The following is a 13,903-nucleotide window of genomic DNA, read 5'->3' on the forward strand; positions in this document are numbered from 1 at the left end:
TGCTTTGCGCCCAAACAGTAGTTTTTGACAACAAATTCAGTATTAACGGACTCAAGATAAATTGCACAAAAAATTATGAGGTCCCTTTTCTCCTTCCACTCTTAAAAAAATGTAAAATATAGGACTAAAGTAACATTTTTGTGGAAATAACAAATTTTTTCTTTTCACTTCTTCATTTTAATTCCTTGAAGCGCCTGAAGGGATAACTACCTTTTTAAATGTGTTTTTGAGTACTTTCAAAAGTCAGTTAATAAAAATGGGGTCACTTTTAGGCTTTTTTTTTAAATGTAGGTCGTTAAAAGCCATTTTAAATTTGAAGTGGTCCAGACTCCGTAATAAAACATTTTTTGTAACGTTTGTGGCAAAAATAAAAAAGTTACTGTTAAAAATTTAACCCCTCTACATGTTTAACAAAAAAATACAATTCAAAAATGATGCTAATGTAAATTATATATTTGTCAAATGACCCATACTAATTATTTTAAATGGTATGGAATTAAAATGTGAATTTGTGGCACACCGAGATGCCAAGACTGGACACAGAGTTTCACACATATCTATAGCGTATAAAAGTGGAAGTATAAAAGAAGTTCAATATAAGAAATAAAAATAGCAGCACTCACTGTCTCAAGAGTTAAATTTATTGTGGCAAAAAAGTAGAATGAAAAAGGCGGTAGAGAACAAAAAGGATGATGGCCATTTTGTGTTACCCACACGCTTCAAAGGTCCTGTGCATGAGGTTTAAAGAGAATATTCAGTTAAAAAAGAATATTCACTCTTTTAATGCATGTATAAGTGAGGGTAAACAGGATATCAGAAGGCTGGAATTCCGATTAAGATGGAAGTTGACCCGTTGACACATGGCACTTCTATTCAATATTTTGTGCAGGTTAGAAAAGAGTGTAGCCAGCCATCCAGAACCTTCATGACAGTGCATAAAAATTAGTCACTTTTTGGCCCTGTCAGCAAAAATAAGTAAGGCGTCCATGATGTTTTTGAGCCTGAACAAACTTATACAAGTTATTTTGACTGCATTTATCATCATGTTTTAGTTTTCAGTGAATGCAGCTAATGGTTTCTTATCAAATATATGGACTGCAGACAAATATCACTTGTAATCTTAATGATTTCCCATGGTTTTTCCATGTGTCTATAAAAAGTATTGTCTTTCAGGTTTTTGTTTTTTTTAAATGTCCAGAAAAAATAAGATTAAGTTGACTACCCTGTTTGGACTATTTCGTTGAGACTATTTAAAGTGTAACATTTTTGGAAATGACAATTTTCCTATTTTATTTTTAGGTTCAGACATGTCTTTAAGACTGGTAAATGGCAATGGTCAATGTAACGGTCGTGTAGAAATCCTCTATAATGGAGCATGGGGAACTGTGTGTGATGATTATTTTGATTTGAACGCTGCACAAGTTGTATGCAGGCAGTTAAATTGTGATAACGCACTTGCAGCTAATGGCAGTGCTGCTTTTGGCCAAGGACAAGGACAAATTGTATTGGATGATGTGCAATGCACCGGCAATGAACAACGTGTATGGGACTGTCAACACCAACCATATACAGTAAACAACTGTGGCCACAATGAAGATGCTGGAGTTGTCTGCTCAGGTATAGTCAGATAGAAGAAATTCTTTTTAATCATTTGTTATCATTCCATGTTTTATCATAGATGTTAGAGTTCAGGTAGATCATATTTTTAGACTGTGTACAACTTAGGGTACTGTAAACAAAAAATAGATTTTGTAGGGAAGTCCTAGAGGATTAGAGGTATATTGGTTTCTGCCCCATCACAACCCATCACCACCCAGCTGCTATTATGTTTTATGTGGGATAGGAGGATTACTTTGTGAGGTCATTAATACCCCAACCATGAAATGATGATAAGTTAAACTTTTTTTAGCAGAAACATACTAACAAAAGACTTAATAAATGTTTAATATTTTTCGCTATGGTTTTTTTCAAATTGCATTTACTTTCTAGTTTTTTTACTGTCATGTCAATACTACTTCACTAAGGTGACAAAGCACAAGTAAATCTTATGTATGCACATGCTCTGTGACAAAGGAATGATTGATGCAGGTCCCACCACAATGATCCAAATTTATTTTGAGAATGGGGTCAGACTGCTGTCAATGGAGAGTTTCCAAAATGGGGTCACTTGTGGGGGGTTTCTGCTGATTTCGCATGTCAGGGACTCTTCAAATGTGACAATGATGTATACAGTATATTACAGCCAAAATGGTGGTCTTAAATTGAAATAGCGCACCTCCCATTCTATGCCTTGCAAAGTGCCTAAACAGCAGTTTCCTACCACAAATTGGGTGTTAGCAAACTCAGTAGAAATTTCACAACCATTTGTGTGGTCCACTTTTTCTTTTAAGACTTGGCAAAATGAAAAACTTAAGTATAAAGCAGCATTTTAGTGGGAAAAAATATAATTTTCATTTTCACATCCAATGTTATAAAGCTCTGTAAAGACCCCGTTAGACCTAGATGTTCACAATACCTATACATGAATTCCTTGAGGGTTGTATATTCCAATATGGCTTCATTTTTTGTTTTTTTGTTGCTGTTTTAGCATATTAGGGGCTCTGAAGATGCAAAATAGCTTCCAGAATCTACAGTATTTTAGCCAAAATTGAGCTACAGAATATAAGTGCCACTATGTCTCTTCCAAGCAATGCTATGTGTCCAACAGTAGTTTCTGAACAGATTTGGGGTAATGATGTAATCAAAAACATTTCACAACACATTTTTTGGTTATTTTTCTGTTCTTAATTCTTGGGAAAATTAAACATTAGAGGCCACAGTAACAATTTGCTGTTTTTCAATTTGACGCCCCAATATTGTAAACATCTGTGAATCACCTATGTGTTCAATATGCTCAACACACACCTCAATGATTTCCTTCTGTGGTGTAGTTTTAAAGATTGGTCACTTCTAATCTTGTCGTCTGTTTTGGTTCCCTAGAGACTCCACAAATTCAACTTGCTGTCTGCAGTCTTTCAGTCTATTACATCCAAAATTATCCTCTAAAAAACAAAAAGTGCATTTCCTTTTCTAGCCCTGCCTTGCGCCCAAACAGCAGTTTCTGACCACAAATTCAGTATTAACGGACTCAAGATAAATTGCACAAAAAATTATGAGGTCCCTTTTCTCCTTCCACTCTTGAAAAAATGTAAAATATAGGACTAAAGTAACATTTTTGTGGAAATAACAAATTTTTTCTTTTCACTTCTTCATTTTAATTCCTTGAAGCGCCTGAAGCGATAACTACCTTTTTAAATGTGTTTTTGAGTACTTTCAAAAGTCAGTTAATAAAAATGGGGTCACTTTTAGGCTTTTTTTTTTAAATGTAGGTCGTTAAAAGTCATTTTAAATTTGAAGTGGTCCAGACTCCGTAATAAAACATTTTTTGTAACGTTTGTGGCAAAAATAAAAAAGTTACTGTTAAAAATTTAACCCCTCTACATGTTTAACAAAAAAATACAATTCAAAAATGATGCTAATGTAAAGTATATATTTGTCAAATGACCCATACTAATTATTTTAAATGGTATGGAATTAAAATGTAAATTTTTGGCACACCGAGATGCCAAGACTGGACACAGAGGTTCACACATATCTATAGCGTATAAAAGTGGAAGTATAAAAGTGGTTCAATATAAGAAATAAAAATAGCAGCACTCACTGTCTCAAGAGTTAAATTTATTGTGGCAAAAAAGTAGAATGAAAAAGGCGGTAGAGAACAAAAAGGATGATGGCCATTTTGTGTTACCCACACGCTTCAAAGGTCCTGTGCATGAGGTTTAAAGAGAATATTCAGTTAAAAAAGAATATTCACTCTTTTAATGCATGTATAAGTGAGGGTAAACAGGATATCAGAAGGCTGGAATTCCGATTAAGATGGAAGTTGACCCGTTGACACATTGCACTTTTATTCAATATTTTGTGCAGGTTAGAAAAAAGTGTAGCCAGCCATCCAGCACCTTCATGACAGTGCATAAAAATTAGTCACTTTTTGGCCCTGTCAGCAAAAATAAGTAAGGCGTCCATGATGTTTTTGAGCCTGAACAAACTTATACAAGTTATTTTGACTGCATTTATCATCATGTTTTAGTTTTCAGTGAATGCAGCTAATGGTTTTTTATTAAATATATGGACTGCAGACAAATATCACTTGTAATCTTAATGATTTCCCATGGTTTTTCCATGTGTCTATAAAAAGTATTGTCTTTCAGGTTTTTGTTTTTTTTAAATGTCCAGAAAAAATAAGATTAAGTTGACTACCCTGTTTGGACTATTTCGTTGAGACTATTTAAGGTATAAAATTTTTGGAAATGACAATTTTCCTATTTTATTTTTAGGTTCAGACATGACTTTAAGACTGGTAAATGGCAATGGTCAATGTAACGGTCGTGTAGAAATCCTCTATAATGGAGCATGGGGAACTGTGTGTGATGATTATTTTGATTTGAACGCTGCACAAGTTGTATGCAGGCAGTTAAATTGTGGCAACGCACTTGCAGCTAATGGCAGTGCTGCTTTTGGCCAAGGACAAGGACAAATTGTATTGGATGATGTGCAATGTACCGGCAATGAACAACGTGTATGGGACTGTCAACACCAACCATATACAGTAAACAACTGTGGCCACAATGAAGATGCTGGAGTTGTCTGCTCAGGTATAGTCAGATAGAAGAAATTCTTTTTAATCATTTGTTATCATTCCATGTTTTATCATAAATGTTAGAGTTCAGGTAGATCATATTTTTAGACTGTCTACAACTTAGGGTACTGTAAACAAAAAATATATTTTGTAGGAAAGTCCTAGAGGATTAGAGGTATATTGGTTTCTGCCCCATCACCACCCATCACCACCCAGCTGCTATTATGTTTTATGTGGGATAGGAGGATTACTTTGTGAGGTCATTAATACCCCAACCATGAAATGATGATAAGTTAAACTTTTTTTAGCGGAAACATACTAACAAAAGACTTAATAAACGTTTATTATTTTTCACTATGGTTTTTTTTCAAATTGTATTTACTTTCTAGTTTTTTTTTTGTCATGTCAATACTACTTTACTAAGGTGACAAAGCAAAAGTAAATCTTATATATACACATGCTCTGAAACAAAGGAATGATTGATTCAGGTCAAACTACAATGATCCAAATTTGTTTTGAGAATAGGGTCAGACTGCTGTCAATGGAGAGTATCCAAAATGGGGTCACTTGTGGGGATTTCTGCTGATTTTGCATGTCAGGGACTCTTCAAATGTGACAATGATGTATACAGTATATTACAGCCAAAATGGTGGTCCTAATTTGAAATAGCGCACCTCCCATTCTATGCCTTGCAAAGTGCCTAAACAGCAGTTTCCTACCACAAATTGGGTGTTATCAAACTCAGGAGAAATTTCACAACAATTTGTGTGGTCCACTTTTTCTTTTAAGACTTTGCAAAATGAAAAACTTGAGTATAAAGCAGCATTTTAGTGGGAAAAAATATAATTTTCATTTTCACATCCAATGTTATAAAGCTCTGTAAAGGCCCCGTTAGACTTAAGGTCCAGTCACACTAAGCAACTTACCAGCGATCCCAACAACGATAGGGATCGCTGGTAAGTTGCTAGGAGGTTGCTGGTGAGCTGTCACACTGCGACGCTCCAGCGATCCCACCAGCAACCTGACCTGGCAGGGATCGCTGGAGCGTGGCTACACGAGTTGCTGGTGAGCTCACCAGCAACCAGTGACCAGCCCCCAGTCTCCTAGTTACAGCACACATCAGGTTAATTAACCCGATGTGTGCTGCAGCTAAATGTGCACAGAGCAGGGAGCAGCGCACACTGCTTAGTGCTGGCTCCTTGCTCTCCTAGTTACAGCACACATCGGGTTAATTACCTGATGTGTGCTGCAGCTACATGTGCACACAGCAGGAGCCAGCAGCACAGGCAGTGAGAGCGGAGGAGGCTGGTATCAAAGGTAAATATCGGGTAACCAAGGACAGGGCTTCTTGGTTACCCGATGTTTACATTAGTTACCAGCCTCAGCAGAAGCTGGCTCCCTGCTCACTGCACATTAGTTGTTGCTGTCTCGCTGTCACACACAGCGATCTGTGCTTCACAGCAGGACAGCAACAACTAAAAAATGGCCCAGGACATTCAGCAACAACCAACGACCTCACAGCAGGGGCCAGGTTGTTGCTGGATGTCACACACAGCAACATCGCTAGCAACGTCACAAAAGTTGTTCGTTACCAGCGATGTTGCTAGCGATGTTGCTTAGTGTGACGGGGCCTTTAGATGTTCACAATACCCATACATGAATTCCTTGAGGGTTGTAGATTCCAATATGGCTTCAATTTTTGTTTTTTTGTTGCTGTTTTAGCATATTAGGGGCTCTGAAGATGCAAAATAGCTTCCACAATCTACAGTATTTTAGCCAAAATTGAGCTACAGAATATAAATGCCACTATGTCCCTTCCAAGCAATGCTATGTGTCCAACAGTAGTTTCTGAACAGATTTGGGGTAATGATGTAATCAAAAACATTTCACAACAAATTTTTTGGTTTTTTTTCTGTTCTTAATTCTTGGGAAAAATAAACATTAGAGGCCACAGTAACAATTTGTTGTTTTTCAATTCGACGCCCCAATGTTGTAAACATCTGTGAATCACCTATGTGTTCAATATGCTCAACACACACCTCAATGATTTCCTTCTGTGGTGTAGTTTTAAAGATTGGTCACTTCTAATCTTTTCGTCTGTTTTGGTTCCCTTGGCAGATACTATAACAGCTTTTAAAAAAGGGCTGGATGATTTCCTCAGTACACAAAACATTGTTGGTTATAAATGACTTAGTGACTAAATGTACAACTGGTGGAGGAAGGTTGAACTAGATGGACCTAGGTCTTTTTTCAACCTAAGTAACTATGTAACTATGTAACTATGTAACTATGAGACTCCACAAATGTAACAAGCTGTCTGCAGTCTTTCAGTCTATTACATCCAAAATTATCCTCTAAAAAACAAAAAGTGCATTTCCTTTTCTAGCCCTGCCTTGCGCCCAAACAGTAGTTTCTGACCACAAATTCAGTATTAACGGACTCAACATATATTGGACAAAAAACTTATAAGGTCCCTTTTCTCCTTCCACTCTTGAAAAAATGTAAAATATAGGACCAAAGTAACATTTTTGTGGAAATAACTAATTTTTTCTTATTACTTCTTCATTTTAATTCCTTGAAGCGCCTGAATGGATAACTACCTTTTTAAATGTGTTTTTGAGTACTTTCAAAAGTCAGTTAATAAAAATGGGATCACTTTTAGGCTTTTTTTTAAATATAGGTCTCTAAAAGTCATTATAAATTTGAAGTGGTCCAGACTCCGTAATGAAACATTTTTTGTAACGTTTGTGGCAAAAATAAAAAAGTTACTGTTAAAAATTTAACCCCTCTACATGTTTAACAAAAAAATACAATTCAAAAATGATGCTAATGTAAAGTATATATTTGTCAAATGACCCATACTAATTATTTTAAATGGTATGGAATTAAAATGTAAATTTTTGGCACACTGAGATGCCAAGACTGGACACAGAGGTTCACACATATCTATAGCGTATAAAAGTGGAAGTATAAAAGTGGTTCAAGATAAGAAATAAAAATAGCAGCACTCACTGTCTCAAGAGTTAAATTTATTGTGGCAAAAAAGTAGAATGAAAAAGGCGGTAGAGAACAAAAAGGATGATGGCCATTTTGTGTTACCCACGTGCTTCAAAGGTCCTGTGCAGGAGGTTTAAAGAGAATATTCAGTTAAAAAACAATATTCACTCTCTTAATGCATGTATAAGTTAGGGTAAACAGGATATCAGAAGGCTGGAATTCCGATTAAGATGGAAGTTGACCCGTTGACACATTGCACTTTTATTCAATATTTTGTGCAGGTTAGAAAAAAGTGTAGCCAGCCATCTAGAACCTTCATGACAGTGCATAAAAATTAGTCACTTTTTGGCCCTGTCTGCAAAAATAAGTAAGGTGTCCATGATGTTTTTGAGCCTGAAAAAACTTATACAAGTTATTTTGAATGCATTTATCATCATGCTTTAGTTTTCAGTGAATGCAGCTAATGGTTTCTTATCAAATATATGGACTGCAGACAAATATCACTTGTAATCTTAATGATTTCCCATGGTTTTTCCATGTGTCTATAAAAAGTATTGTCTTTCAGGTTTTTTTTTTATAAAATGTCCAGAAAAAATAAGATTAAGTTGACTACCCTGTTGGGACTATTTCATTGAGATTATTTGAAGTGTAAAATTTTTGGAAATGACAATTTTACTATTTTATTTTTAGGTTCAGACATGTCTTTAAGACTGGTAAATGGCAATGGTCAATGTAACGGTCGTGTAGAAATCCTCTATAATGGAGCATGGGGAACTGTGTGTGATGATTATTTTGATTTGAACGCTGCACAAGTTGTATGCAGGCAGTTAAATTGTGGCAACGCACTTGCAGCTAATGGCAGTGCTGCTTTTGGCCAAGGACAAGGACAAATTGTATTGGATGATGTGCAATGTACCGGCAATGAACAACGTGTATGGGACTGTCGACACCAACCATATACAGTAAACAACTGTGACCACAATGAAGATGCTGGAGTTGTCTGCTCAGGTATAGTCAGATAGAAGAAATTCTTTTTAATCATTTGTTATCATTCCATGTTTTATCATAGATGTTAGAGTTCAGGTAGATCATATTTTTAGACTGTCTACAACTTAGGGTACTGTAAACAAAAAATAGATTTTGTAGGGAAGTCCTAGAGGATTAGAAGTATATTGGTTTCTGCACCATCACCACCCATCACTGTTACACCTCGTGGCTCTCCTGTTGCAAGGAATGAGGTGGTCCCCCATTCCTTGTCTGCCGCGAGCCCTCTTGCTCAGCAGCACCAAAGGTCTGGGAGACTGTGCAGTCTGCAAGAGTTGCTTCCTTGGAGATGCAGCAGAAGGGTGACACCTGGTGGTTCTACTTTTGCAAGGAATGGAGTGGTCTCCCATCCCTTGTCTGCCACGAGCCCTCCTGCTCAGCATCACAGAGGGTCTGGGAGGTTGCGCAGTGTGCAAGGGATGGATGATCAGGGAAGCAGCAAGACTTCCCTTATCTCTGCACATTGTGAAACCGAGGATCCCGCCTTTATGACCCAGAGGCAGGAAGATGAGTATGTGCCCCACGTGACGTCTTCTGATTCGCTCACTGATAGCACATGGCCCGATAACGAGGCTGGTGGTGTGCTGAATCCTGACTGGCCGGGCCAAGACTTCACGAATCCTGATTGCGTCACGTCCATCTCGCGCCCGCCCTTGGGTGGAGCTACACCTCCTTAAAAGCTCCCCCTGCCATCATGGCGTCGTGCCACCGTCCTTCTATGTTTGGATGTCTGGCAGCGTGCTGCCACGCCACTGCTCAGGCATTATTGTCTTTTGTGGGCTTGGCCCTTGCTGCTTAGGCAGCACCTGGTTTGCAGGCTGTGTTCCTGCCTTGCTGCTCCGGCAGTATCTCCTTCGTCAGGCCTTGTTCCTGCCTTGCTGCTCCGGCAGTATCTCCTTCAGCAGGCTGTGTTCCTGCCTTGCTGCTCCGGCAGTATCTCCTTCGACAGGCCGTGTCCCTGTCCCAGGTGAGCTCCTCGAGTCTCCACCGGACTCACCTGGTTATTGAAAGCACACGTGCGTGGGCACCTCTGTGCTACCCTCGTGCCATCTCTTGTGACTCCCGCTGGCACACGTGCGTAGGCACCTCTGTGCATCCCTGTGCAACACGTACACCGATCGAGAAGCCCCGAGCCATACAACCCTCACGGGTTAGGGCGGACCGGTGTACATAGATCGTCTGTGACATTCCAGACGATCACTAGTAGCAACCCGCTAACTCTTTCCTGACCATAGCAGCGGTCCCTTACACCACACAGTGGACCTTGACTGGCGGAAGCTGTCCAATTCCCATCTTGGCACGCTTCCCCGGGTCCCCCTCGTAGCATTACGGTCGCGCCAAAGGTCTGGCTATGGCGGAAGAGCAGCAGCAGTTGCTGCGTTATGTGCAGCAGTTGGAGTCACGATTGGCAGCAGTGGAGCGGTCTTCCCCCGATAAGGCTGCTCTAGCAACAGTCGCCACCCAGGCGGCTACTCAGGCTGTGGAATTGTGCGGAAGGTCGCCTCGCCTTGCGCTCCCAGAGCGATTCAATGGGGACAGCTCTGAGTGCCGTGGTTTCATAAACCAGGTTACCACCTACTTGGAGTTGTCCGCGACTGATTACGCTACTGAGAAGGCGAAGGTAGCCTTCGTCCAGTCCCTGCTCACAGGGAAAGCGCTAAAATGGTCCACGCCGTTGTGGGAGCGCGGAGATCGGGTGGTGAATCACCTTCCAGTTTATCTTGAGGCCATGAGAAAGGTGTTCCTCGGGCCTCAAGTCACCCACGACTCCGCGCTGCGGCTCCTACGTCTTCGGCAAAGGTCCACTTCAGTCGGGGACTTTGCAGTACAATTCAGGACACTCGCCGCAGAGCTGGACTGGCCAGATAAAGTCCTGGTCCCTGTGTTCTGGGAGGGTCTGGCAGGGTTTGTCAAAGACGCACTGGCCACGCGTGACGTGCCAACCACCTTAGAGTCCTTGATTCGGCTTGCCTCTCGCATAGACATCCGCCACGCAGAGCGGAGGCTCGAGGTCTCTTCGGCACCCACGTCTACCTGGTCTATAGAGCCTCTGACTCCCCTTCCCCACCAGACCGGTCTCCCAGCCAGCTCTGTTGATGACTCTGTGGAGCCAATGGAAGTCTCCAAAGTGTTCTCCTCTACCACAGGTTCTCGGCCGTCGGCCATTTGCTTTGCCTGTGGGCAGGAGGGACATGTAGCTACCCGATGTTTGAAACCTTCGGAAGAAAGTCAGTGTCTTGTTTCACCTTCAATCAACGTGAGGAGGGTCATTTCCACTTCCCAAGACCAGGTGCCACCTGGTAAGACCCTCACTTCCTCTGACTCACGGAACGGTGTGCTGTCATGGGATCATGCCTCCAAAGTTGGGGCCCACTTCGGGGTCGACAGGACCAAAGACCTAGGGGTCAGGCATTATTGGGGACCGGCGGTAGCCCAGGATGTACAGAAAAATATGGGAGTCCGTACGTCGTGTGCGTATAATAAACCGTTCAGGCGGAGGCCTGCGGGTCTTCCACATCCTGTGCCATCTTTCGCACCTGGAGACCTAGTGTGGCTGTCTTCTAAACATATTAACCTTCCGGTACAGACAGCCGAGTTTGCTCCTAGGTACCTTGGCCCGTTTACAGTAATAAAGCGGGTAACCGCGGTAGTATATCGACTCCAGTTCCCTCCGCGCTGGGCTATTTCTAACACGTTTCATGTATCTCTTCTGAAACCCATACGACCTAAAACCTCGGGGTCCCTGCTGTCCCAGGCCGACTTCTCGTCCGACGACCCAGAAGTAGCGAAGCTAGTAAAAACAAAAATCGTACAGGGCAAGAGGTACTTCCTCGTGGAGTGGGTCGGTCGTGGCCCAAAGCATAGGTCCTGGGAATTGGAGGATCATGTCCACGCCCCAGGTTTGGTGGTGGCCTTCGAGCGCAGGTGGGAGGGGGGCCCTAGACGGGGGGGTAATGTTACACCTCGTGGCTCTCCTGTTGCAAGGAATGAGGTGGTCCCCCATTCCTTGTCTGCCGCGAGCCCTCTTGCTCAGCAGCACCAAAGGTCTGGGAGACTGCGCAGTCTGCAGAAGTTGCTTCCTTGGAGATGCAGCAGAAGGGTGACACCTGGTGGTTCTACCCTTGCAAGGAATGGAGTGGTCTCCCATCCCTTGTCTGCCACGAGCCCTCCTGCTCAGCATCACAGAGGGTCTGGGAGGTTGCGCAGTGTGCAAGGGATGGATGATCAGGGAAGCAGCAAGACTTCCCTTATCTCTGCACATTGTGAAACCGAGGATCCCACCTTTATGACCCAGAGGCAGGAAGATGAGTATGTGCCCCACGTGACGTCTTCTGATTCGCTCACTGATAGCACACGGCCCGATAACGAGGCTGGTGGTGTGCTGAATCCTGACTGGCCGGGCCAAGACGTCACGAATCCTGATTGGGTCACGTCCATCTCGCGCCCGCCCTTGGGTGGAGCTACACCTCCTTAAAAGCTCCCCCTGCCATCATGGCGGCGCGCGACCGTCCTTCTATGTTTGGATGTCTGGCAGCGTGCTGCCACGCCACTGCTCAGGCATTATTGTCTTTTGTGGGCTTGGCCCTTGCTGCTGAGGCAGCACCTGGTTTGCAGGCCGTGTTCCTGCCTTGCTGCTCCGGCAGTATCTCCTTCGGCAGGCCGTGTTCCTGCCTTGCTGCTCCGGCAGTATCTCCTTCAGCAGGCTGTGTTCCTGCCTTGCTGCTCCGGCAGTATCTCCTTCGACAGGCCGTGTCCCTGTCCCAGGTGAGCTCCTCGAGTCATCACCGGACTCACCTGGTTATTGAAAGCACACGTGCATGGGCACCTCTGTGCTACCCTCGTGCCATCTCTTGTGACTCCCGCTGGCACACGTGCGTAGGCACCTCTGTGCATCCCCGTGCAACACGTACACCGATCGAGAAGCCCCGAGCCATACAACCCTCACGGGTTAGGGCGGACCGGTGTACATAGATCGTCTGTGACATTCCAGACGATCACTAGTAGCAACCCGCTCACTCTTTCCTGACCATAGCAGCAGTCCCTTACACCGCACAGTCGACCTTGACCGGCGGAAGCTGTCCATTTCCCATCTTGGCACGCTTCCCCGGGTCCCCCTCGTAACACATCACCACCCAGCTGCTATTATGTTTTATGTGAGATAGGAGGATTACTTTGTGAGGTCATTAATACCCCAACCATGAAATGATGATAAGTTAAACTTTTTTTAGCGGAAACATACTAACAAAAGACTTAATAAACGTTTAATATTTTTCACTATGTTTTTTTTTCAAATTGTATTTACTTTCTATTTTTTTACTGTCATATCAATACTACTTTACTAAGGTGACAAAGCACAAGTAATTCTTGTATATACACATGTTCTGTGACAAAGGAATGATTGATGCAGGTCCCACCACAATGATCCAAATTTTTTTTAAGAATAGGGTCAGACTGCTGTCAATGGAGAGTTTCCAAAATGGGGTCACTTGTGGGGGTTTCTGCTGATTTCGCATGCCAGGGACTCATCAAATGTGACAATGATGTATACAGTATATTACAGCTAAAATAGTGGTCCTAAATTAAAATAGCGCACCTCCCATTTTATGCCTTGCAAAGGGCCTAAACAGCAGTTTCCTACCACAAATTGGGTGTTAGCAAACTCAGGAGAAATTTCACAACCATTTGTGTGGTCCACTTTTTCTTTTAAGACTTGGCAAAATGAAAAACTTGAGTATAAAGCAGCATTTTAGTGGGAAAAAATATAATTTTCATTTTCACATCCAATTTTATAAAGCTCTGTAAAGCACCCGTTAGACCTAGATGTTCACAATACCTATACATGAATTCCTTGAGGGTTGTAGATTCCAATATGGCTTCAATTTTTTTTTTTTTTTTTTTTTTTTTGCTGTTTTAGCATATTAGGGGCTCTGAAGATGCAAAATAGCTTCCACAATCTACAGTATTTTAGCCAAAATTGAGCTATAGAATATAAATGCCACTATGTCCTTTCCAAGCAATGCTATGTGTCCAACAGTAGTTTCTGAACAGATTTGGGGTAATGATGTAATCAAAAACATTTCACAACAAATTTTTTGGTTATTTTTCTGTTCTTAATTCTTGGGAAAATTAAACATTAGAGGCCACAGTAACATTTTGTTGTTTTTCAATTCGACGCCCTAATGT

At 41.8% G+C, this 13,903-nt stretch overlaps 1 protein-coding gene across 1 annotated transcript in view; it reads left to right on the plus strand.

The window, feature by feature from the left end:
• The window catches only part of LOC142312633 (scavenger receptor cysteine-rich domain-containing protein DMBT1-like), a 118,363-nt gene that overhangs the window by 403 nt on the left and 104,057 nt on the right, over nucleotides 1–13,903 (plus strand). The window contains exons 2-5 of the mRNA XM_075351630.1: nucleotides 1,300–1,617; nucleotides 4,383–4,684; nucleotides 6,501–6,519; nucleotides 8,372–8,683. Coding sequence (XP_075207745.1) covers nucleotides 1,300–1,617; nucleotides 4,383–4,684; nucleotides 6,501–6,519; nucleotides 8,372–8,683 — 951 coding nt within the window. The remainder of the gene's footprint in view (nucleotides 1–1,299; nucleotides 1,618–4,382; nucleotides 4,685–6,500; nucleotides 6,520–8,371; nucleotides 8,684–13,903) is intronic.

This window comes from Anomaloglossus baeobatrachus, chromosome 5, assembly GCF_048569485.1.
Source record: "Anomaloglossus baeobatrachus isolate aAnoBae1 chromosome 5, aAnoBae1.hap1, whole genome shotgun sequence".
Lineage (NCBI taxonomy): Eukaryota > Metazoa > Chordata > Amphibia > Anura > Aromobatidae > Anomaloglossus > Anomaloglossus baeobatrachus.